The 23216-nt window shown below is 50.5% G+C and overlaps 1 protein-coding gene across 2 annotated transcripts; it reads right to left on the reverse strand.

The window, feature by feature from the left end:
- Positions 1 to 5405: 5405 nt before the first annotated feature.
- Positions 5406 to 18720, reverse strand: LOC105489943 (transmembrane protein 221). 2 transcript variants are annotated; one of them, XM_011755202.3, is made up of 4 exons: positions 18171 to 18715; positions 15272 to 15357; positions 6794 to 7024; positions 5411 to 6141 (listed from the first exon to the last, which is right to left on the reverse strand). In XM_011755202.3, exons 1-4 carry the CDS (start codon positions 18488 to 18490, stop codon positions 6080 to 6082), a joined length of 699 nt encoding a protein of 232 aa, XP_011753504.1. In that variant the 5' UTR covers positions 18491 to 18715; the 3' UTR covers positions 5411 to 6079. The 2 variants fall into 2 exon arrangements, with proteins under 2 accessions (XP_011753438.2, XP_011753504.1); XM_011755136.3 differs by having other exon boundaries at positions 5406 to 7024; positions 18171 to 18720.
- Positions 18721 to 23216: the final 4496 nt, after the last annotated feature.

A 23216-nucleotide genomic window follows, 5' to 3' on the forward strand; every position in this document is an offset into this window, starting at 1 on the left:
CTGATGACTCTTGAATAAACATCTCTTGACTCTGCCAGGCCTTTGAAGCTGGAAGGTTCCTGCAGCCTGACATCCAGGCAGAATGGATGATGTGACTCCCCGTGAGTGGCCTCTGCTAGTGGCAAACCCTATACTTCCTGTATTCAAAGGTTGCAGAGGGGCTGGGCTCTGTGGCTCAGCCCTGTAATCCCATCACCTTGGGAAGCTGAGGTGGGAGGATCACTTGAGTCCAGGAGTTTGAGGCCAGCCTGGGCAACATAGGGAGACCCCAGTCTCTATAGAATTTTTTTTTTTTTTTTTTTCCCCAAGACAGGGTCTCACTCTGTCACCCAGGCTGGAGCACATTGGTGTGATCGCGGCTCACTGCAACCTCTGTCTCTGGGGTTCAAGTGATTCTCCTGCCTCAGCCTCCTGAGTAGCTGGGACTGCAGGCACCCACCACCAAGCCCGGCTAATTTCTTTTCCTTTTTTTTTTTTTTGAGATGGAGTCTCGCTCTGTCGCCCAGGCTGGAGTGCAGTGGCGCAATCTTGGCTCACTGCAAGCCCCACCTCCCGGGTTCACGCCATTCTCCTGCTTCAGCCTCGCGAGTAGCTGGGACTACAGGTGCTTGCAACCACATCAGGCTTTTTTTTTTTTGTATTTTTAGTAAAGACAAGGTTTCACTGTGTTAGCCGGGATGGTCTCAATCTCCTGACCTTGTGATCCGCCCGTGATCCTCGGCCTCCCAAAGTGTTGGGATTACAGGCGTGAGCCACCGTGCCCAGCCTAATTTCTTTCTTCCTTCCTCTCCTTCCTCTCCTTTCTTTCTTTCTTTTTTTCTTTCTTTTTTTAGACAGAGTCTCGCTCTGTCAACCAGGCTGGAGTGCAGTGGCGTGATCTCTGCTCACTGCAAGCTCCGCCTCCCGGGTTCACGCCATCCTCCTGCCTCAGCTTCCCGAGAAGCTGGGACTACAGGCGCCCGCCACCACACCCAGCTAATTTTTTGTATTTTTAGTAGAGATGGGGTTTCACCGTGTTAGCCAGGATGGTCTCGATCTCCTGACCTCGTGATCTACCCGCCTTGGCCTCCCAAAGTGCTGGGATTACAGGTGTGAGCCACTGCGCCTGGCCTCTGTCTTGTCTTTTCTTTTTGCATTTTTAGTAGAGACGATGGTTCACCTTGTTGGCCAGGCTGGTCTTGAACTCCTGACTTCAAGTGATCTGCCCACCTCAGCCTCCCAAAATGTTGGGATTACAGATGTGAGCCACGGCACCCGGCCATGCCTAGCTAATTGTTATATTTTTAGTAGAGATGGGGTTTTGCCATGTTGGCCAGGCTGGTCTTGAACTCTTGGCCTCAAGCAGTCCAACTGCCTTGGCCTCCCAAAGTGCTGGGATTACAGGAGTGAGCCACTGTGCCTTGCCTACTTTTCTTTTAAACAGATGGGGTCTTGCTCTGTTGCCCAGGCTGGATCGTAGTGATTCTATCATTGCTGATCTTCCTGCCTCAGCCTCCCAAGTAGCTGGGACCACAGGTGTGCACCACCATGCCTGGCTAATTTTTGATTTTTTTTGTAGAGATGGGGTCTCCCTCTGTTGCCCAGGCTGGTCTTGAACTCCTGGCCTCAGGTAATCGTCTTGCAAGACAACATCTTTGACAGACACTGTCCACACCCTAGAACATACCAGAATGCTGACAGAGCTTGTGTTTGCGAGGCCTGTGGAATTTTTTTTTTGTTTGTTTGTTTTTGAGACAGCGTCTGGCTCTGTTGCTCAGGCTGGAGTGCAATGGCGTGATCTTGGCTCACTCAACCTCCGCCTCCTGGGTTCAAGTGATTCTCCTCCTCAACCTCCCGAGTAACTGGGATTAATGGAATTACAGGCAAGGGCCACCACACCTGGCTAATTTTGTATTTTTAGTAGAGACGGGGTTTCACCATGTTGGACAGGCTGGTCTCGAACTCCTGACCTCAAGTGATCCACCTGCCTCGGCCTCCCAAAGTACTGGGATACAGGCATGAGCTGCCACACCTGGCTATGCAGGGCTAATTTTTTTTTTTTTTTTTTTTTTTTTTTTTGCAACGGAGTCTCATTTGGTCGCCCAGGCTGGAGTGCAGGGGTATGATCTTGGCTCACTGCAACCTCCACCTGCGGGGTTCAAGCAATTCTCCTGCCTCAGCCTCCCAAGTGGCTGGGATTGCAGGTCCCTTCCACCATGCCCAGCTAATTTTTGTATTTTTAGTAGAGACAGGATTTCACCATGTTGGCCAGGCTGGTCTTGAACTCCTGACCTCGTGATCCACCGGCTTTGGCCTCTCAAAGTGCTGGGGTTACAGGTGTGAGCCACCGTGGCCAGCCTAATTTTTGTATTTTTAGTAGAGATGGGGTTTTGCCATGTTGGCCAGGCTGGTCTTGAACTCCTGGCCTCAAGCAGTTCGACTGCCTTGGCCTACCAAAGTGCTGGGATTAGAGGAGTGAGCCACTGCACCCTGCCAGCTTTTCTTTTAAACAGATGGGGTCTTGCTCTGTTGCGCAGGCTGGATTGCAGTTGGTTCAGTCATTGCTGATCCTCCCGCCTCAGCCTCCTAAGTAGCTGAGACTGCAGGTGTGTATCACCACGCCTGGCTCATTTTTAAATTTTTTCTAGAGATGGGGTCTACCTATATTGCCCAGGCTGGTCTTGAACTCCTGGCCTCAGGTGATCCTCTCACAAGTCAACATCTTTGACAGCTACTGTTCATACCCTAGCACATACCAGAATGCTGACAGCTTGTGTTTGTGAGGCCCGTGGAATTAATGGAGGCATTTCTACCCTTTCGACTGGGGCCTTATGCCTATGACTTGGTGGGTAGGGGAGATCACCTCTGTTTATAAAAAAGGAAACTGAGTTTGCATGACTGTTCCTTCAGGCAGGTCTGCCCAGCTCCCGGAACACTCTGAAAGCCGCACGCCAAACCGGTATCGGGTGCCTGGAGTCTGGAGGTTTTGGCTGCAGCCCCAGGACCAGCCTTGCCCTGCGCCTCACCTGATTCTAGCTGAGATAGGAAGATGCTCAGTGACTCAGCTCTCCTTCCAGGCAGTGCAGACGAGGGGGACGGTTTTCAGCTGGGCCTCCCAAGTTGGAACCTTATAGTTTCCAAGGTTCAAGTTTGAGGTATCAGGAGGAAGAGCAGGGACCAGCCTAGGGTGAGGTTGTTGAGGTGCCCAGGGTGCAACTTTTTATTTATTTTTATTATATTATTATTATTATTATTATTATTATTTTTGAGACGGAGTCTCTCTCTGTCGCCCAGGCTGGAGTGCAGTAGCGCAATCTCGGCTCACTGCAAGCTCCACTTCTCGGGTTCACGCTGTTCTCCTGCCTCAGCCTCCCGAGTAGCTGGGACTACAGGTGCCCGCCACCATGCTCAGCTAATTTTTTGTATTTTTAGTAGAGACGGGGTTTCACTGTGGTCTTGATCTCCTGACCTCGTGATCCGCCCGCCTCGGCCTCCCAAAGTGCTGGGATTACAGTCGTGAGCCACCGCATCCGGCCTATTATATTATTTTTTGAGACAGAGTCTCGCTTTGTGCCTAGGCTGGAGAGCAGTGGCGCGATCTTGGCTCACTGCAACCTCTGCCTCCCGGGCTTAAGCGATTCTCCTGCCTCAGTCTCCCGAATAGCTGGGATTACAGGCACCCACCACCACGCCCAGCTAATTTTTTTTGGGGGGGGTGGGGACGGAGTCTTGCTCTGTAGCCCAGACTGGAGGGCAGTGGCATGATCTCAGCTCACTGCAGCCTCCACCTCTTGGGTCCCGGTTCAAGCAATTCTCCTGCCTCAGCCTCCCGAGTAGATGGAATTACTGGCGTGCGTCACCATGCCGAGCTAATTTTTGTATTTTTAGTAGAGATAGGGTTTCACCAAGTTGGCCAGGCTGGTCTTGAACTCCTGACCTTGTGATCCGCCCACTGCGGTCTCCCAAAGTGCTGGGATTACAGGCATGAGCCACTGCCCCGGCCTTGCTTTATTTTTGTGTGTGCGTAAGGGAGCATGGTGGCATGCCCCTGTAATCCTAGCTACTAGGTGGCTGAGGTAGAATTGTTTGCGCCCGGGAGTTTGAGATCAGCCTGGGCAACATAGCAAAACACCATCTCTACAAAAATTAAAAATACAAAAATTAACCTGATGTAGTGGTGCATGCCTGTAGTCCCAGCTACTCTGGATACTGAGTCAGGAGGATCACTTGAGCCCAGGAGTTTGAGGCTGCAATGAGCTATGATCACAACACTGTATTCCAGCCCAGGTGACAGAGCAAACCCCTCTCTTAAAAATAAATAAATAGGCCGGGAGCGGTGGCTCAAGCCTGTAATCCCAGCACTTTGGGAGGCCGAGACGGGCGGATCACGAGGTCAGGAGATCGAAACCATCCTGGCTAACACGGTGAAACCCCGTCTCTATTAAGAAATACAAAAAACTAGCTGGGCGAGGTGGCGGGCGCCTGTAGTCCCAGCTACTCGGGAGGCTGAGGTAGGAGAATGGCGTGAACCCGGGAGGCGGAGCTTGCAGTGAGCTGAGATCCGGCCACTGCACTCCAGCCTGGGCGACAGAGCGAGACTCTGTCTCAAAAAAAAAAAATAAAAATAAAAATAAATAAATAAATAAATAAAAAGATGTTGAGGTGAAAATCACATCAACATAGAATCAACCATTTAAAAGTATACAATTCAGATCAGGCGCGGTGGCTCACGCCTGTAGCATTTTGAGGGGCCAAGGTGGGTGGATCACTTGAGGTCAGGAGTTCGAGACTAGCTGGCTAACATGGTTAAACCTCATCTCTACTAAAAATGTAAAAACTAGCCAGGCATGATGGCCCTTGCCTGTAGTCCCAGCTACTTGGGAGGTGGAGGCAGGAGAATCGCTTGAAACCGTGAGGTGGAGGTTGCAGTGAGCCGAGATCGCCCCACTGCACTCCAGCCTAGGTGACAGAGTGAGACTCTGTCTAGAAAACAAACAAACAAACACAAAATGTAAAAACTATCCGGGCATCGTGGCCCTTGCCTGTAGTCCCAGCTTTTTGGGAGGCTGAGGCAGGAGAATCGCTTGAACCCGGGAGACGGAGGTTGCAATGAGCCGAGATTGGGCCATTGCACTGCAGCCTGGGCCACAAGAGCAAAACTCCATCTCAAAAAAATTGTTTAAAGGCCAGGAGCAGTGGCTCACACCTGTAATCCCAGCACTTTGGGAGGCCGAGGCAGGGGGATCACCTGAGGTCAGGAGTTCGAGATCAGCCTGGCCAACATGGTGAAACCTGTGTCTACTAAAAATACAAAAATTAGCCAGGCATGGTGGCGGGTGCCTGTAATCCCAGCTACTCGGGAGGCTGAGGCAGGAGAATCACTTGAACCTGGGAGACGGGGGTTGCAGTGAGCCTAGATCATGCCACTGCACTCCCGCCTGGGAGACAGAGCAAGATTCCGTCTCAAACCAAAACCAAATATAAACAACTGGTGGAGCACACGTCCCAGACTGGGGACTACAAGGGGCATGGCCTGGCGCTCACTCTTGCCCTTCCCTTCCCCGATCCAAGTCCCACCCATGGGCCTGGGCTTGGCCAGGTGGCACAATTGAATATTGAGTAACACACAGATAGTGAACATCGGAGTTTATTTGTGGGTTGTGAAAGACAGGAGACCTTTGGAGACCCCTCTGTTATTTCCTTGAGCCCCAGGAACTACCCATGTCTACACCCCAAGCAGCAGCAGCATGAGAACGATTAACACGCATCGAGGACCTATTGTGTGGGGGTCCCCAGAATGCCTTACATGAAGTCATGTGTCTCGTCTGAGCCCTTGGAGACAGGGCCACTTCTTGTCCCCATATTACAGATGAGGAAACTGAGGCACAAAGCGGCTAAGCCCTCAGCCATGAGTCCACAGCCAGGAACCTGGGTCCAGCCCTCCAGCCGTGCCTCTGGCCCTGGGCTGCTCCAAGCTTGGCACACATGGGTTTGAAATGTTCACAGCCCAAGGGGGCGCAGCGGATTTTGCAGAGTCTGAGATTTGCACATCAGCAGCCTGGAGATTACGGGGTTCAGGTGAGGATCCTGGCTCTGGTGCTCAGTCCTGGCCGTGGGCCCCCTGGTGAGTCACTGCCTCTCTTGGGGCCTTGGTTTCCTCATCTGTAAAATGGATGGAGACACTTAGAGAATCACTGCCTAAGCCCCCTGCTCCCCTTCTACCAATAACAGAATCTCATCCATCTGGATAGCCACATTTCCCAGCCTCCCCTGCAGCAAGGTGTGGCCATTTCACTCTGTTCTGGCCAGTGGGATATAAAATGAAGGGTTTCAAGGCTTCCTGGGCAGACTTCCAGGAGACACCCAGCCAGCGCTGGCCTCTGACTTTCCCTCAGAATGAGGAGGTGAAGGCTGGAGCTCTGGCAACTATTTTGTGCCATGAGGCAACCTTGAGGACAAAAGCTAAGTATGCAATAAAATGAGAGAAAAATCAAGTCCTACTGCTACTGCAGCTGAACCTGAACCTATCTGTATGGTATCCTTTTCTTACACCAGGTCTCTATTCCTTATCCCTGGGCTCACACCAGTGTAGAGTCCTTCCCCGTGCTCCCTGGTCTATGGCCTAGCATTCGACGCATCTCATGGGTAACCCCGTCCCAGTGCCCCAGGCCGGACAGTGTCCGGTGCATTCGGGTTGCAGGCAGGCTGCTCTCCCAGCCTCCCCCCAGGGCTGCAGGTGCTGTGGCAGTGGCCATGGACACAAAGGGGTCCCCAGGCTCTGGACAGGTTGAATAGGGGGTCCGACGATGGATACCCTGCTGAGGCTGAGCTCTGGGGCTGGCCTTGGAGACTTCAGCAGGGCGGGTGAGGTCATCTTCAAAGGATGGCGGGGACAACTCATGGAGCCCACGGCGGGTGGCCCGAGCAGCCCGGAGGAGAGTGTGGGTCAGCACAGCCACCAGAACCAGGGCGCCCGAGCCGAGGATGGAAGCGGCTGCTGCACCTGTCTCGATCTCGAAAAGTAGCAAGGCATAGATGGACAGTGCTGCGGAAGGAAACGACTTTCATTTATTTAGTCAACAAACATTTGCCCTCCAAGCCCTCAGGGAGTTCTTGCGCACACGGAGAAATCATGAAAAACCCTGCCACGGGACTGGAACATAGACTAGGCATCTAATTCTCCCACATCCCACACGTGCATCATCATCACATCCATTTTACAGAGAAGAAAGCTGGGGCCCAGAGAGGTTAGGAGACTCTTCAAAGCCATACAGTCAGGAAGTGACAGAGGTGGGATTTTAACCCAGGCTGGTGGGCTCCAGAGTCTGTGCTCTGAAGCACAGTTCTGCCTCCAAAGAAGACAACAGAAAGAGACTCATTTCAGCAGCTGTGGGCAGGGGCTTTCCTGAGGAGGAGCTATTTGAGCTGAGACCCTGGGGGAAGAAGTAGCAGCTTCTGGGAGAGCTGAGGAGGATAACGGCTGCAGGGGACACAGCAAGTGCAGAGGTCCTGAGGTGGAAACGCCCGAGTGTCTGAGGCTCAGAAGAAAGCAAAACGGGTTCTGGCCGGGCTCAGTGGCTCACGCCTGTAATCCTAACATTTTGGGAGGCTGAGGCGGGTGGATCACTTGAGGTCAGGAGTTCGAGACCAGCCTGGGCAACATGGTGAAACCCTGTCTCTACAAAAAAAATACAAAACTTAGCTGGGCATCGTGGCGGGTGCCTGTAATCCCAGCTCCTCGGGAGGCTGAAGCAGGAGAATTGCTTGAGCCTGGGAGATGGAGGCTGCAGTGAGCCGAGATCACACCACTGCACTCCAGTCTGGGCGACAGAGTGAGATTCAGTCTCAACAACAACAACAACAACAAAAGATAAATAGGTTGTGGTGTAACTGGAGAAGAGAGGTGGGGGAGAGATGGAGGAGTTAAGGAAGGAGTGGATGTTGGGGACCAGATGGGGGTGGAGGCCTCTTCTTCCTCTTCTTCCTCTTCTTCCCTCCCTCCTCTTCCTCCTCCTCCTCCTCCTCCTCCATCTTCTTCCTCTTCCTCCTCCTCCTCCTTCTTCTCCTTCTTGTCCTTCTTCCTTCTTCTTCCTTCTTGTTCTTGTTCTTCTTGTTCTTCTTCCTTCTTCTTTTTTTTTTTTTGTAATTTTTAGTAGAGACGGGGTTTCACCATGTTAGCCAGGATGGTCTCGATCTCCTGACCTCAAGTGATCCACCCGCCTCGGCCTCCCAAAGTGCTGGGATTACAGGCGTAAGCCACTGCTCCCAGCCCTCTTCCTTCTTCTCCTTCTTTTTTTTTTTCTTGAGACAGGGTCTCGCTCTGTCACCCCAGGTTGGAAGGCAGTGGCTTGGCTACGGCTCACTGCCACCTCAACCTCCCCAGGCTCAGGTGAGTCTCCCACCTCAGCCTCCTGAGTAGGTGGGACTACAGGTGCACGCCACCATGCCTGGCTAATTTTTGTTTTATTTATTTATTATTATTATTTTTTTGAGACAGAATCTTGCTCTGTCACCCAGGCTGGAGTGCAGGGGTGTGACCTCTGCTCACTGCAACCTCTGCTTCCTGGGTTCAAGTGATTCTCATGCCTCAGCCTCCCAAGTAGCTGGGATTACAGGCACCCGCCACCACGCTCGGCTAATTGTTGTATTTTTAGTAGAGACAGTGTTTCACCATGTTGGCCAGGCTGGTCTCGAACCCCTGATCTCAGGTGATCTGCCTGCCTCAGCCTTCCAAAGTGCTGGGATTACAGGCATGAGTCACGGTACCCAGCCTAATTTTTGTATTTTTAGTAGAGACGGGGTTTCGCTTTGTTGCCCAGGCTGGTCTCCAATTCCTGAGCTCAAGTGATCCTCTCGCCTTGGCCTCCCAAGAGGGCTGGGATTACAGGAGTGAGCCACTGTGCCCCACCGTGTTTTCTTCTAAGAGCAATGATTAGGGGGATTTTGGAGCTGGAGAAGAATGGGACCTGCTCGCTCTCTTTTTTTTTTTTTTTTTTTTTGAGACGGAATTCCGCTCTTGTTGCCCAGGCTGCAGTGCAGTGGCGCAATCTCAGCTCACTGCAACCTCTGTCTTTCGGGTTCAAGCAATTCTCCTGCCTCAGCCTCTCGAGTAACTGGGATTACAGGCATGCACCACCATGCCTGGCTAATTTTTTTTTTTTTTTTGAGACGGAGTCTTGCTCTGTCACCCAGGCTGGAGTGCTGTGGCCGGATCTCAGCTCACTGCAAGCTCCGCCTCCCGGGTTTACGCCATTCTCCTGCCTCAGCCTCCCAAGTAGCTGGGACCACAGGCGCCCGCCACCTCGCCCGGCTAGTTTTTTGTATTTTTTAGTAGAGACGGGGTTTCACCGTGTGAGCCAGGATGGTCTCGATCTCCTGACCTCGTGATCCACCCTTCTCAGCCTCCCAAAGTGCTGGGATTACAGGCTTGAGCCACCGGGCCCGGCCCTAATTTTGTATTTTTAGTAGAGACGGGGGTTTCACCATGTTGGTCAGGCTGGTCTCAAACTCCTGACCTCAGGTGATCCACCTGCCTCAGCCTCCCAAAGTGATGGGATTACAGGTGTGAGTCACTGTGCCCAGCCACCTGCTCTATCTCTTAAGAAGCCTCCCTAGCCAGGCACGGTGGCTCACGCCTGTAATCCCAGCACTTTGGGAGGCCAAGGTGGGCGGATCACGAGGTCAGGAGATTGAGACCATCCTGGCTAACACGGTGAAACCCTATCTCTACTAAAAATACAAAAAAATTAGCCGGGCGTGGTGGCGGGCGCCTGTAGTCCCAGCTACTCGGGAGGCTGAGGCAGGAGAATGGTGTGAACCCGGGAGGCGGAGCTTGCAGTGAGCCGAGATCATGACACTGCACTCCAGCCTGGGTGACAGAGCGAGATTCCGTCTAAAAAAAAAAAAAGAACCATCCCTGTTGGTGGAATACCCATATGAGGGAATATGATGCAGCATGTAAGGAATGAGGCACCCTTCCATTCTACAATGTGGATGAAACAGGAAAACACGATGCTGAGTGAGAGAAGCCAGATGCAAATAGCCACAGAGTGTGAGGTGTCATTGATCTGAAATGTACAGAACAGGCAAATCCCGGCTGGGCGCAGTGGCTCATGCTTGTAATCCCAGCACTTTGGGAGGCTGAGGTGGGTGGATCACCTGAAGTCACGTGGTGGAGAACAACCTGGCCAACATGGTGAAACCCGGTCTCTACTAAAAATACAAAAATTAGCTGGGCGTGGTGGCGCGTGCCTGTAATCCCAGCTACTTGGGAGACTGAGGCAGGAGAATCGCTTGAATCTGAGAGGTGGAGGTTGCAGTGAGCTGAGATCGTGCTGCTGCACTGCACCCTGGGCGACAAAGCAAGACGCTGTCTCAAGAAAAAACAAAAAAAAAGAACAAGCAAATCCATAGACAGATAGTAGATTAGTGGCTGCCAGGGATGAGGAAGGGGGAATGGGGAGTGATTGCTAATGGGGACAGCGTTTCCTGTTGGGTGATTAAAATATTCTGGAACCAGATAGTAGCGATAGTTGCCTAAAACCGTGAATGTGCTAAATCCCACTGAATTGTACACTTCAAAGTGGTTAAAGGCTGGGCAAGGTGGGTCACACCTGTAATCCAGCACTTTTGGAAACTGAGGTGAGAGGTTGCTTGAGGCCAGGAGTTCGACACCAGCTCAGGCAACATAGATAGACCAGTCTCTACAAAAAATAAGAAACTATCCAGGAATGGCAGTGCTTGCCTAGTTGTGGGGCTGAGGCAGAAGAATTGCTTGAGCCCAGGATATGGAGGCTGCAGTGAGCTATGATCACACCACTGCACTCCAGCCTGGGTAACAGAGCAAGACCCTGCCTCAAAAAATAGAAATAAAATACACTGGTTAAAATGCTAATTTTTTTTTTTTTTTGAGACAGAGTCTTGCTCTGTCGCCCAGGCTGGAGTGCAGTGGCATGATCTTGGCTCATTGCAAGCTCCGCCTCCCGGGTTCATGCCATTCTCCTACCTCAGACTCCCAAGTAACTGGGACTATAGGTGCCCGCCATCACGTCCGGCTAATTTTTGTATTTTTAGTAGAGACGGAGTTTCACTTTGTTAGCCAGATTGGTCTCAATCTCCTGACCTCATGATCCGCCTGCCTCGGCTTCCCAAAGTGCTGGGATTACAAGTGGCAGCCACTGCGCCTGACCTAAAGTGGTAATGTTTTTGTTATGTGTACTTTGCCACAATGAAACTGCAACTTAACTGGGTATGGTGGTGCACACCTGTAGTTCCAGCTTCTTGGATTGGGAGACTGAGGCAGGAGGATTGCTTGAGCCAGGAGTTCAAGTCCAGCCTGGGCTACACGGCAAGACCCTGTCTCTAAACAAACAAAACCAGAAACACCTCCAGCAACTCAGCTCTCAGGGTCCTGTATCTCTGTCTGTCTCTGCCTGGGGTGGGGGTGAGGGTCAGGGTGGGGGAGCCAGCCTCTGCTGCCTACTGTCCGGTGCCCACAGGTTTGCCACGCCCCAGGCTTGGGGGACATTGAGAGATTCACAGCCTCTCTCTGGCCTCAGTTAGCCAATGTGAATAAGAAGGGACCTTGAGGGACCAGGTGTGGTGGCTCATGCCAGTAACCCCAGCACTTTGGGAGGCTGAGGTGGGCGGATCACTTGAGGCCAGGAGTTTGAGACCAGCCTGGCCAACATGGTAAAACCCTGTCTCTGCTAAAGATACAAAAATTAGCTGGGCGTGATGGTGGACTCCTGTAATCCTGGGTACTTGGGAGGCTGAGGTAGGAGAATGGCTTGAACCTGGGAGGTGGTGGTTGCAGTGAGCTGGGATCACTCCGCTGGGTTCCAGCCTGGGCAATACAGCAAGACTCCCTGTCAGAGAAAAAAAACAAAAAAAAAAAAAATAAAGGAAGGGACTTTGAGGACCTGCGCTAGCTAGCCCTCCATCAGCCTCTCCAGCATACAGTTGGCACCATTCTTAGTGGTGGTGCATCACAGGTCGTTTAGCAGCTTTTACCCACTAGATGTCAGTAGCATCCCACCCTCAACTCTGTGGCGACCACCAAAAATGTCTCTAGGTAGTGATAAAAGTCCTCTGAGGCCAGAATCAGTCTCAGTGGGGAATCCCTGGTCTGGTCCCTATCTCTACACTGCGGAGTGGATTTGGGATCACTGACCCACTTTGGCATCAGTGAGGTCCTCATTGGGCCAAGCTCAGCCAATCAGAGCATTAATTGCTTCCCATGATGTTAGTGATTGGTGTAGGAATATTACATGGCCCAAGCTCAGCCTATCAGAGTCAGCCCTGAGACTTTAGCTTGGGCTATTGGGACAGATACATTTTCCTGCAGTGTCTCGGGTATTGGTAGGAAAGCGGCCCAGAACACAAGGGGGACTTTTTTTTTTTTTTTGGCACTTTCCAGGCTGTTTATACACATTCTCTGGCTCTGTACTGTTGCTTTGGAAGATATCACACTGCATGATGTCCGACATATGAAAGCAAGGCCAAGGACTTTTTTCTTTTGCTGGAAACATTTTGAAAGGGATTTTGTAATTATTCTTTTAGTTCTAGCTAGCAATGAATGGATGATTGGTTGGATGTGCTTAGGAATTCTTGCTGAATGAGGTCACCTAGCCTCAAAAACAATCTAAATGGGAGGTGAATGAATTCTCAATTTTACGCTTAGTGAGGCTGACATAATGTTACCTTTTTTTTTTTCTTTTGTAATTGTTCTTGTATTTTAGAATGTGGAGATCTTATTCCCTAGGTCTTTAATATTTCTGTCGGCCTGTGCAAAGACTCATGGCTCCAGGCATCGTGTCAAAAGTACTTACAGATAGAGTCAACTTTCTCAGAGAGATGCCCACTCAGGGAACAGCAGATGAAGAGGTGAAGTGACAAGCATTTCTGTTTCTTTTTTCTTTTATTATCATTTTTGAGACGGAGTCTCGCTCTGTCACCCAGGCTGTGCAGTGGCACGATCTCAGCTCACTGCAACCTCCACCTCGTGGGTTCAAGCGATTCTCCTGCCTTCAGCCTCCTGAGTAGCTGGGACTACAGGCAGGAGCCACCATGCCTGGCTAATTTCTTTCTTTTCTTTTCTTTTTTTTGTTTTTTTTTGAGACGGAGTCTCGCTCTATTGCCCAGGCAGGAGTGCAGTGGCGTGATCTTGACTCACTGCAACATCCACCTCCCAGATTCAAACAATTCTCCTGCCCCAGCCTCTGGAGTAGCTGGGATTACAGGGGTGTGTGCCACGATGGTTGGCTAATTTTTGTATTTTTAGTAGAGATGGGGTTTCATTATGTTAGCCAGGCTGGTCTCAAACTCCTGACCTTAAGTGATCCACCCGCCTCGGCCTCCCAAAGTGCTGGAATTACAGGTGCAAGCCACCACACCCGGCTGAGAGGCATTTCTGATAACCTAATTTGAGTACCTGGATCCAGCCGCACCTGAGGCCAACTTCCCTGATAATTTCAGAGGCATAAGTCATCCATCCCTTCTCCTTTTTTTAAAAAAAACTACCTCTGGAGCATTTCATTAAGTCAAACAACAAAAGTTATGCAGCGTTCCGTGCACTTCGTATATATAAATTCCCACAGTGAACCTTAGGCTCACATCTCATTAAAAATATTTTAAATATGTCTTTTTATTTATTTATTTTTTGAGATGAAGTTTCACTCTGTCACCCAGGCTGGAGGGCAGTTGCGTGATCTCAGCCACCTCTCAGGTTCAAGCGATTCTTCCACCTCAGCCTCCCGAGTAGCTGGGATTACAGGCACCTGCCACCAGGTCTAGCTAATTTTTTTGAATTTTTAATAGAGGGGGGATTTCAGCATGTTGGCCAGGATGGTCTTAAACTCCTACCCTCAAGTGATTCACCCACTTCAGCCTCCCAAAGTGCTGGGATTACAGGCGTGAGTCACCACACCCAGGCTAAATATCTTTTTAAACTTCTATTTTTCTATGGTGGGACTATAAAAAAAAACAGTAATAGCAAATCCTGTTTCTCATTCAGTGGGATATTTTTTCTTCCTGTAAATCAGATTGTTTACAGGGCTGGCAGGGACTTATATATGATTCAGCGTTGAGTCCCCAGCATCATCAACACATTTGTTTCAAGATTAAAACAAATATAAGGCATTAGGAGTCTCTTGAAAGACACTTAATGATTTGGTTCCTTTACCAGCCCGGATGGATGAAGAAAGTTGATTGAAGAAAAGTTATTATAAATCAGGAAGGAAGGACAGTGTGGAACATTCTGGCATCTGGGGTATCCTTTTTTTTTTTTTTTTTAATTTTCTCAAGCCATTTTTGAGCTGGAGATTGATATTTGTAACCAAAACAGCTTTCACTCATTCCAACCTGTAAAATGCTTTTTTTTTTTTTTTTTGAGACAGAGTTTTGCCCTTGTTGCCCAGGCTGGAGTGCAGTGGCGTGATCTTGGCTCACTGCAACCTCTGCCTCCAGGGTTCAAGTGATTCCTCTGCCTCAGCCTCCTGAGTAGCTGAGAATACAGGCGCCTGCCACCATGCCTGGCTAATTTTTTTGTATTTTTAGTAGAGACGGGGTTTCACCATGTTGGCCAGGCTGGTCTCGAACTCCTGACCTCAGGTGATCCACTGGCCTCAGGCCTTCAGAGTGCTGGGATTATAGGCGTGAGCCACTGCGCCTGGCCAAAATGCTATCTTTAGACACCACCCAGGCCATGAAAATTTTTGTTCAAACAAATGTATAAAACTGATGAATCAGAAGTGTTCTGATGACAACTAGCATTTGTGGAGTCCCTACTGGAGTCAGATGCCATCCACAGGCTTTTTTTTTTTTTTTTTTTTTTTAATGAGACAGGGTCTCGCTGTATCACCCAGGCTGGAGTGCGATGCAGTGGTGCAATCATGGCTCACTGCAGCCTCAACCTTCTGGGCTTAGGTGATCCTCCCACCTTAGCCTCCTGAGTAGCTGGGACTACAGGTGTGTACCACCACACCAAGCCTAAGTCTCCCAAATTGCTGGGATATAGATGTGAGCCACTATCCCTGGTCCTATGGGCTTTCATGAGGATTAAATCTCAGAATCTCCTCAAGTGGTTCTGTGAGGTAAAGACAGTTATTCCCATTGTACTGATGAGGAAATCAAGGCACAGAGAGAATTTGCCCAAGGCACCAAAGCAAGGAAGTGTCAGAGCCTGGAGCTGAACTCAAGGAGACTGTCTGCGGAGTTGATCCCAGTTAGGGGACCATTGCTGCTCTCTACCCAACCCCGGATCCTATGCCCCACGTTCTATTTCAGCACACACCTGCTAAGTAGACGGAGATCCCACAGCAGAAAAGGCCAAGGGCCACGTGTCTGAGGAGGCGGCAGTCATAGAGAAACCAGTCCGACCTGGAATGAAGGGAAGCAGGAAGATAAAGGGTTCAGGAAGTGGAGCTGGTGGTGGGAGGTCAGTGAGGACAGGGAGGGAGAGCAGCTTAAATGAGACAAGGACCCAGCTTTCAGGGACCCAAAATCTATCAGTACCTAACCATCATCCATCTACTCACCCACCCATTTATATCCATTTACTTATCCACTCTCCATCTATCCATCCATTCATCCATCAACTCATCCATCCATCAGCCCATCCATCCATCTGTCCACCCATTTATCCATTCATCCATTTATCCACCCATTCATCCATCTGTCCACTCATCTATTCATCCACCCATCCATACATCCGCCCATTCACCCATCCATCCATTTATCCACCCATCCATCCATCCATCCACCCATCCATCCATCCATCCATCCTTCCGTTCACCCATCCATCCACTTATCCATCCATCCATCCATCCATCCACCCACCCACTTATCCATCCATCCATCCATCCATCCACTTATCCATCCATCAACCCAGTCATCCATCCACTCATTCATTCATCCATCCACTTATCAATTCATTCATCCATCCACTTATCTATCTATCCATCAGCCCCATCCATTCATCCATCCATACAATCATTTAGATATCCACCATCCACCTATCTGATATCTATCCATTTATCTATGCTCCATCCATCCACCCATCCATTTTTCCAAGTCAGTGTTCACCATCCATTTACCATCCATATTCACTGATTATTCGACCAGCACTCATATACAGCCTTCCATTCATTTAACCATGTGCTATTAACCCATCCATGCATTCATTTAAACACCCTCCGCTATCCTATCTATCCCTCATCCACCCATCCACTGGTCATCCATCTCCCATTCACTATCCATCCACCCCTCATCCATCCATCCATCCATCCATCCCTCCTTCCTTCCATCCATCCACCATCTATTCTCTTTCCCCTATAATCCATCTATATACATGAGTCCACTCAAACACCCAACACTCAGGAAGCAGCTACTACGTGCAGATACTTGCTACACACCTGGCTTCCATTATTTTACAGACCACAAGCTTCTTTGAGAGATGAGGAAACTGAGTTTCACGTGCTGTTATTGATGGTACAAACAGCGACCCCAAGAGGTGAGACTATTGAGGAGGAAATGGAGGCTCTGAGAGCTTCCATCCTCACTCAGCTCCCACCAGTATAATGAAAGTGGACGCCTTCCCTTCCTGCCGCCTTCCCTCCTGTCCCCTTTTCAGCACAGTGGCTAGAGGTGGTCATTAAAAACCTAAATCAGATCACCTTCCTCCTCACTCACAACCCTCCTACGCCAGAGAAATCCCAAAGTCCTATCCCCTCTCTATCCCATCTCTCTTCTTTCCTTCTCAGCACTCATTATCATCTGCTATTATTATTATTAGAGATGGGGTCTCACTATGTTGCCCAAACTAGAGCGCAGTGGTTATTCATAAGCATGATCATGGCTCACTGCAGCCTTGACCTCCTGGGCTCAAGAGATCCTCTTGCCTCAGCCTCTCAAGTATATGGAACTACAGGCATGCACCACCACACCTAGCTAATTATTATTTTTTTCTTTTTGTACAGGGAAGGTCTTGCTATATTACCCAGGCTGGTCTCAAATTCCTGGCCTCCCAGCACTTTGGGAGGCCAAGGTGGGTGGATCATTTGAGGTTAGGAGTTCGAGACCAGCCTGGCCAACATGGTGAAACCCCGCCTCTACTAAAAATACAAAAATTAGCTGGCTGTGGTGGTGCACACCTGTAATTCCAGCTACTCGGGAAGCTGAGGTGGGAGAATCGCTTGAACCCGAGAGGTGGAGGCTGCAGTGAACCAAGATAGCGCCACTGCACTCCAGCCTGGGTGACAGAGCAAGACTCTGTCTCAAAAAAAAAAAAAAAAAAAAAATTCCTGGCCTCAAATTAATCCTCCTGCCTCTGCCTCCCAACGTGCTGGGATTGCAGGTGTGAATGATCACGCCTGGCTCTTGTTATGTTTCCTTATTTTCTGTGACTCCACGAGAGCAGGTCTGGGTCCACTTGGTCCCTGCTGTGTCTCTGATGCCCCGAGCCAGACCCACCCCCCTGCAGGCAGGCACCCAACACATGTTTGCTGACCCATGGGACCCATGCATTTCATTGTCCCTTGGGTGGAAGGTGTGTGGTCTGAATAGGATCTACCCCAGTAGTGGAAGTTCTCATCTGCTCAATTTCTACAGAATTCTGGTTTAGAATTTGGGCTCCTCTCCCCCGACATTCTGGAGGGAAACACTACCATGTGGGACAGCGGGGTCCTCAGCTCAGGGAGGGTTCCTCCTTCTGCAACCACTGCCCCTGATAGAGGTCCCTCAATGAGCACATCCCTGAGTTCAGGTCCCTGAGGAAGGAACTCAATTTCAGGCCAGGACACAGGCTCTGGCTGGCTCTACCCAGAACCAAGTTCAAGTACAGCACTCTCCCGCCCCCTACCCACTTTCAAGCCAGACAGCCTTAGAGTTCAGCCTCCCCTGTTTGAGATCCAGGCAAGCTGATCCTGGACCCTCTTTGGGCCTCAGTTTCCTCATCTGCAAAACGGGAGACACAGCAGTGGTTGCGCCTGCCGCAAAATTTAACAAATATAGAATGGAGGGAGAGAGGGAGGAAGAGAGGAAAGGAGGGAGGCAGAGATGCACGGAGTGGTGGGGAGAGGGAAGTGGGGAGGGAAGCTGTCATCCCAGCCTGAGGCCAAAAGAGGGAAAGAGGCTCATCCAGGTTCACCCAGCCCCCAGCCGGGCCTCCGGGGCGGTGAGGCCGGTCCTCCTACCTCCTGGGGCCAGGCCCCCGCGCCAGCTCGGCGCCCAGGTGACCACAGAGCGCAGCGAGCAGCAGGCAGGTGAACCCCAGCACCAGCACCAGCGCGGCCAGCGCGGCGGCCAGCGGCAGTAGCGCCCCGGCCGCGTCTTCGGGCAGCCCGGGGCCGGCGCCCAGCTCCTGGCCCAGCCCGTCCGCGCGCAGTCCCCGCAGCTCGGCGCGGCCCGCCTGCAGCTGGAACAGCAGCTGCGCGCCCAGCGCCGTCAGCACGGCCGCCGCGATGCCCAACAGGGTCATTGCGGCCAGCACCCGGCCGCCGTAAGAGCGAGACATGGCGAGGGTTCCCTCTGGCCGGGGGAACAGTTGAGGAATCGAAGTGGTTTTAGGGGGCAGGGGAGTTGGGGGGAGTCCGAGGGTCCCCAGTGGGTCCCTGAGGGGGCGGGGCCGCAGGGAGTGTCTGAAAGTTCGGGGGCTGGGCTGGGGGTCGCCAGATGGACAGGGGCTCCGGGGTGCTGGTCGCAGCGGGGACGCCGAATCTCCGCGAAAACTTGGGACAAAGTCTTTTCTCCTCCCTCCTGGGGCCCCGCGGGCGCCCCCTCTTGGTCCGCGGGGCCTGGCTGGGCGGGGCCTGGCACGGGACACAGGGCGGGGAGGCCCCACGAGGGACTGGATCGCGGGAACCCCACAGCTCTCTAAGTTCAGAAAAGGGCACCACCTCGCCCCCTGCCGCCCTAAGCATCGATTTTATTGTTGTTTAAAGCAAGAAAAAGGAGGCCTGGCGCGGTGGTTCTCGCCTGTAATCCCAGCACTTTGGGAGGCCAAGGCGGGCGGATCACAAGGTCAAGAGTTCTAGACCAGCCTGGCCAATATGGTGAAACCCAGTCTCTACTAAAAACACAAAAATTAGCCGGGTGTGGTGGCCGGAGCCTGTAATCCCAGCTACTTGGGAGGCTGAGGCAGGAGAATTGCTTGAACCCAGGAGGCGGAGGTTGCAATGAGCTGAGATCATGCCATAAATAAATAAATAAATAAATAAATAAATAAATATTTAAAAAAAATAAATAAATAAAAAACAGAAAGGAGGCCAGGCGCGGTGGCTCTCGCCTGTAATCCCAGCACTTTAGGAGTCCCAGACGGGTGGATCACTTGAGGTCAGGAGTTCAAGACCAGCCTGGCCAACATGGTGAAAAAAAGAAAAATTAGCTGGGCATGGTGGTACATCCCTGTAATCCTAGCTACTTGGGAGCCTGAGGTGGGAGGAATGTTTGAATCAGGGAGGTAGAGGTTGCAATGAGCCGAGATTGCACCGCTGCACACTCCAGCCTGGCTGACAGAGTGAGACTCTGTCTTAAAAAAAAAAAAAAAAAGAGAGAGAGAGAGAGAGAGAGAGAGAAAGGGCTGGGTGAGGTGGTTCACGCCTGTAATCCCAGCACTTTGGGAGGCTGAGGCAGGAGGATGGCTTGAGCCCAGGAGTTTGAGACCAGCCTGGACAACAGAGCCAGACCTCATCTCTACAAAAAATAAGGAAGTTAGCCTGGTGTGGTGGTGCAGGCCTGTGGACCCAGCTACTTTAGGGACTGAGACAGGAGGATCGCTTGAGCCCAGGAGGTCAAGGCTGCAGTGAGCTGAGATCACGTCACTGCACTCCAGCCTGAGCGACAGAGCGAGGCTGTGTCTCAAAAAAGAAATAACAAAATTTAAAAATTCACTTTTCATTTTATCTCAACCCAGGGACTCTGTCATTGGCTGTGATTTCCCCTCTACTTACCTCCTTCAAGGCTTTGGGTAAATGTTGTTTCCTCCAGGAGGCTAGGGAGAATCCTGGATCCCTTCCCCAACTAGTCCCCCTGTTATTCCCACAGCACTTTAAAAAAATCGAAATGAAACTTACATAACATAAAATTAACCATTTTATTCAGTGGCATTTAGTGTTGTCCAACCATTACCTCTGTCTAGCTCCAGAAGATTTTCATCCCCCCAAAAGGAGACCCCGTCCCTATTAGAAGTCACTCCCCATTCCCCCTCCTCAAGAGGCTGACAACCATTAATCTACTTCCTGTTTCTGTGGATTTGCCTATTCTGGACATTTCATATCAATGGAGTCACACAAGAGATGGCATTCTGGCTTCTCTCACTCTGCATCATATACTCAAGGTTCATCCAGGTTGTAGCATGGATCAGTGCCTCATTCCTTTTTATGGCTGTGTAATATTCCATAGCGTGTCTGGAACACATTGTGTTCATCCATTCATCCATTGATGGGTATTTGTGTTGTTGCTTCCTTTTGGTGGAGGTGACTAATGCTGCTATAAACGTGTATGCACAGGTATCTTCTTGACTCACTGCTGTCAACTCTTGTGGGGTGTGGACTCCTAGGAGTGGAGTTGCTGAGTCACATAGTTACTCGATTTTAACTCTTTGTGGAACCCTCAAGCTTTTCCATAGCAGCTGCACCACTTTCCATTTCCACCAGCAATGTCTGAGGTTTTTAAAAATAATTTTCTGCACATCCTCCCCAACACGTGTTTCCTTCTGCCTTCCTCCTCTTCCTTCTCCTCCTCCTCTCCTCCTCCTCCTTCTCCTTCTTCTTCTACTGTTTTTTTTTTTTTTCCATCAAGGCCTTGCTCTGTCACCCAGGCTGGATTGCAGTGGTGTGATCATAGTTCATTATAGCCTTGACCTCCTGGGCTCAAGTGATCGTCCTGCCTCAGCCTCCCCAGGTAGCTGGGACCACAGGCAAGCACAGCATGCCTGAATAATTTTTAAGCATTTTTTAATTTTTTTTTTTTTTAGATATGGGGTCTTGCTATGTTGGTCTGGTCTCAAACTCTTTATACCCAAGTGATTCTCTCACCTCAGTCTCCCAAAGTGCTGGGATTACAGGAGTGAACCACCACACCCAGCCTCCTCCTCCCTCATCATAACCATTCTTCCTCTTCTTCTTCTTCTTTTTTTTTTTTTTTTTTTTGAGATGAACTCACTCTTTTGCCCAGGCTGGAGTGCAGTGACGAGATCTCAGCTCACTGCAACCTCCACCTCCCGGGTTCAAGAGATTCTTGCACCTCAGCCTTCCAAGTAGCTGGAATTACAGGTGGCTGCCACAACACTCAGCTAATTTTTGTATTTTTAGTAGAGATGGGGTTTCACCATGTTGGCCAGGCTGGTCTCAAACTCCTGGCCTCAAGTGATCTTCCTGCCTCGGCCTCCCAAAGTGTTGGAATTACAGCTGTGAGCCACCATACCCAACCAGTTTTTTAAATGTTTTTGTAGAGTTGGGGTCTCGCTATGTTGGTCTGGTCTCAAACTTCGTATGCCCAAGCTAACCTCTCACCTCAGCCTCCCAAAGTTCTGGGGGATTACAGGGGTGAGCCACCACACCCAGCCTCCTCCTCCCTGAAAATAGTCGTTCTGATGCTTATGAAGTAATATCTCATTGTGGTTTTTATTTGCATTTCGCTAATAACTAATGATGTTAAGCATCTTTTCATGGGCTTTTCGACTGTTCATATATCTTCTTTGGAGAAATGTCTATTCAAGTCCTTTCTCCATTTTAATTTAATTAATTTTTTGTAGAGATGGGGTCTTACTATGTTGTCCAGGCTCATCTGGAACTCTTAAGCTCAACTGATCCGCCCACTGGGCCTCTCAAAGTGCTGGGATTACGGGCTTGAGCCACTGCACCTCGCCTGGAATCAATTTTTTTTTTTCAGGTTTGAAAATTCTGGGGTCCCTTGAAAAGAGTTTGTGGGCCCTGTGCCCTCAGCCTTGTAGGTAAAATGGCCCCAAGGAAGATTATGGGGTGAGGGTGACCCTTCCTTTCCAGGTGGCCTCCTTCTTTGCTGTGTGACCTTGGGCACATCCCTTAACCTCTCTGGGCCTCCTCATCTGTAGCAGGAACCTGTTCCTTCTTTCAATTAATTAATTCATTCATTCATCAGGCCTCAGACTAACACTCACTCGTTCATCATCACCAGTGTTAGGGTGAATTTTCCATGTTTTCCAGGTAAGGAAAAGTCTCAAATTGAGGGGCACAGCAATTCATTTGGATCAGGGCTACAGTTTTGTTGTGGGTGGTGGGAATACAGAGATATAAGATACTTTCCTGTATTCATTCGAGGAACATCAGTGGAGAGCCCGTCTATGTGCTGGGCTTTGAGAACCCAGGGGTGACCAAGACAGGCCCTGCTCTCCCTTCCAGTGCTCACAGCCTGCCTGGTGGGGGAGGTGGAAACATACATGAAATCCCACAATAAGGGGACACTTACCTAAGGTGGCCAAAATTCATTACAGTGCTGTCTTAAGTTTTGCCGTTATTTGTTGGGGGTTGCGGGAACACAGATACCAAGGTCTGGTCCTGCTGTTTGTATGTGGGATGATTCTCTAGTTTGGGGGTGTCTGGCTTCAACTTGGAATGTTAACCCTGCTAACAGGCCCCACTCTGCTCATGGTAGATGGTGACTCATCTACCTTGGCCTTTTGCTAAGCTGCCCTTCTCATTCCAGCTCAGACAGGTGGGGAGTGGGTAGGTGGGGATGGGGGGGTGAGACTTGGAGAGTTCCACTATATAGTTCAAGTCACACGGCCTGACAGGGACAGAGGGTGGACTTCCTCAACCTCACTGCCCAGACAGGGACGGCTGGTCACTGCATGTTGGCTGGAACAATAGTAACAATGCTGACAGGTTGCATAGCCTGTGATTTGTTGGGAAAAGGTAATCTGGTATGAGGTACAGATAATTTAAGTGATTTTTATTTTATTTTTCGGGGGGACAGAGTCTCCCTCTGTTGCCCAGGCTGGAGTGCAGGGGCGCAATCTTGGCTCACTGCAACTTCCGCCTCCCAGGTTCAAATGATTCTCGTGCCTCAGCCTCCTGAGTAGCTGGGACTACAGACGCGTGCCACCACGCCGGCCGATATTTTTTAAGTGGAGACGGGCTTTCGTCACATTGGCCAGGCTGGTCTTGAACTCCTGACCTCAGGTGATCCACTTGCCTCGGCCTCCCAAAATGTTGGGATTACAGGCATGAGCCACCACGCCCAGCCTCAATGCACCCATTTCA

The sequence above is a fragment of the Macaca nemestrina genome, chromosome 20, assembly GCF_043159975.1.
Source record: "Macaca nemestrina isolate mMacNem1 chromosome 20, mMacNem.hap1, whole genome shotgun sequence".
In the NCBI taxonomy this organism is placed as follows: domain Eukaryota; kingdom Metazoa; phylum Chordata; class Mammalia; order Primates; family Cercopithecidae; genus Macaca; species Macaca nemestrina.

Coding starts and splice junctions, on each gene's coding strand:
- LOC105489943 (XM_011755136.3), bottom strand. CDS start 18,490: ATGTCTCGCTCTTACGGCGGCCGGGTGCTGGCCGCAATGACCCTGTTG. Junction 15,358..18,170: donor CGGGGGCCTGGCCCCAGGAG/GTAGGAGGACCG, acceptor CCTTCATTCCAG/GTCGGACTGGTTTCTCTATG. Junction 7,025..15,271: donor GATCTCCGTCTACTTAGCAG/GTGTGTGCTGAA, acceptor TTCCTTCCGCAG/CACTGTCCATCTATGCCTTG.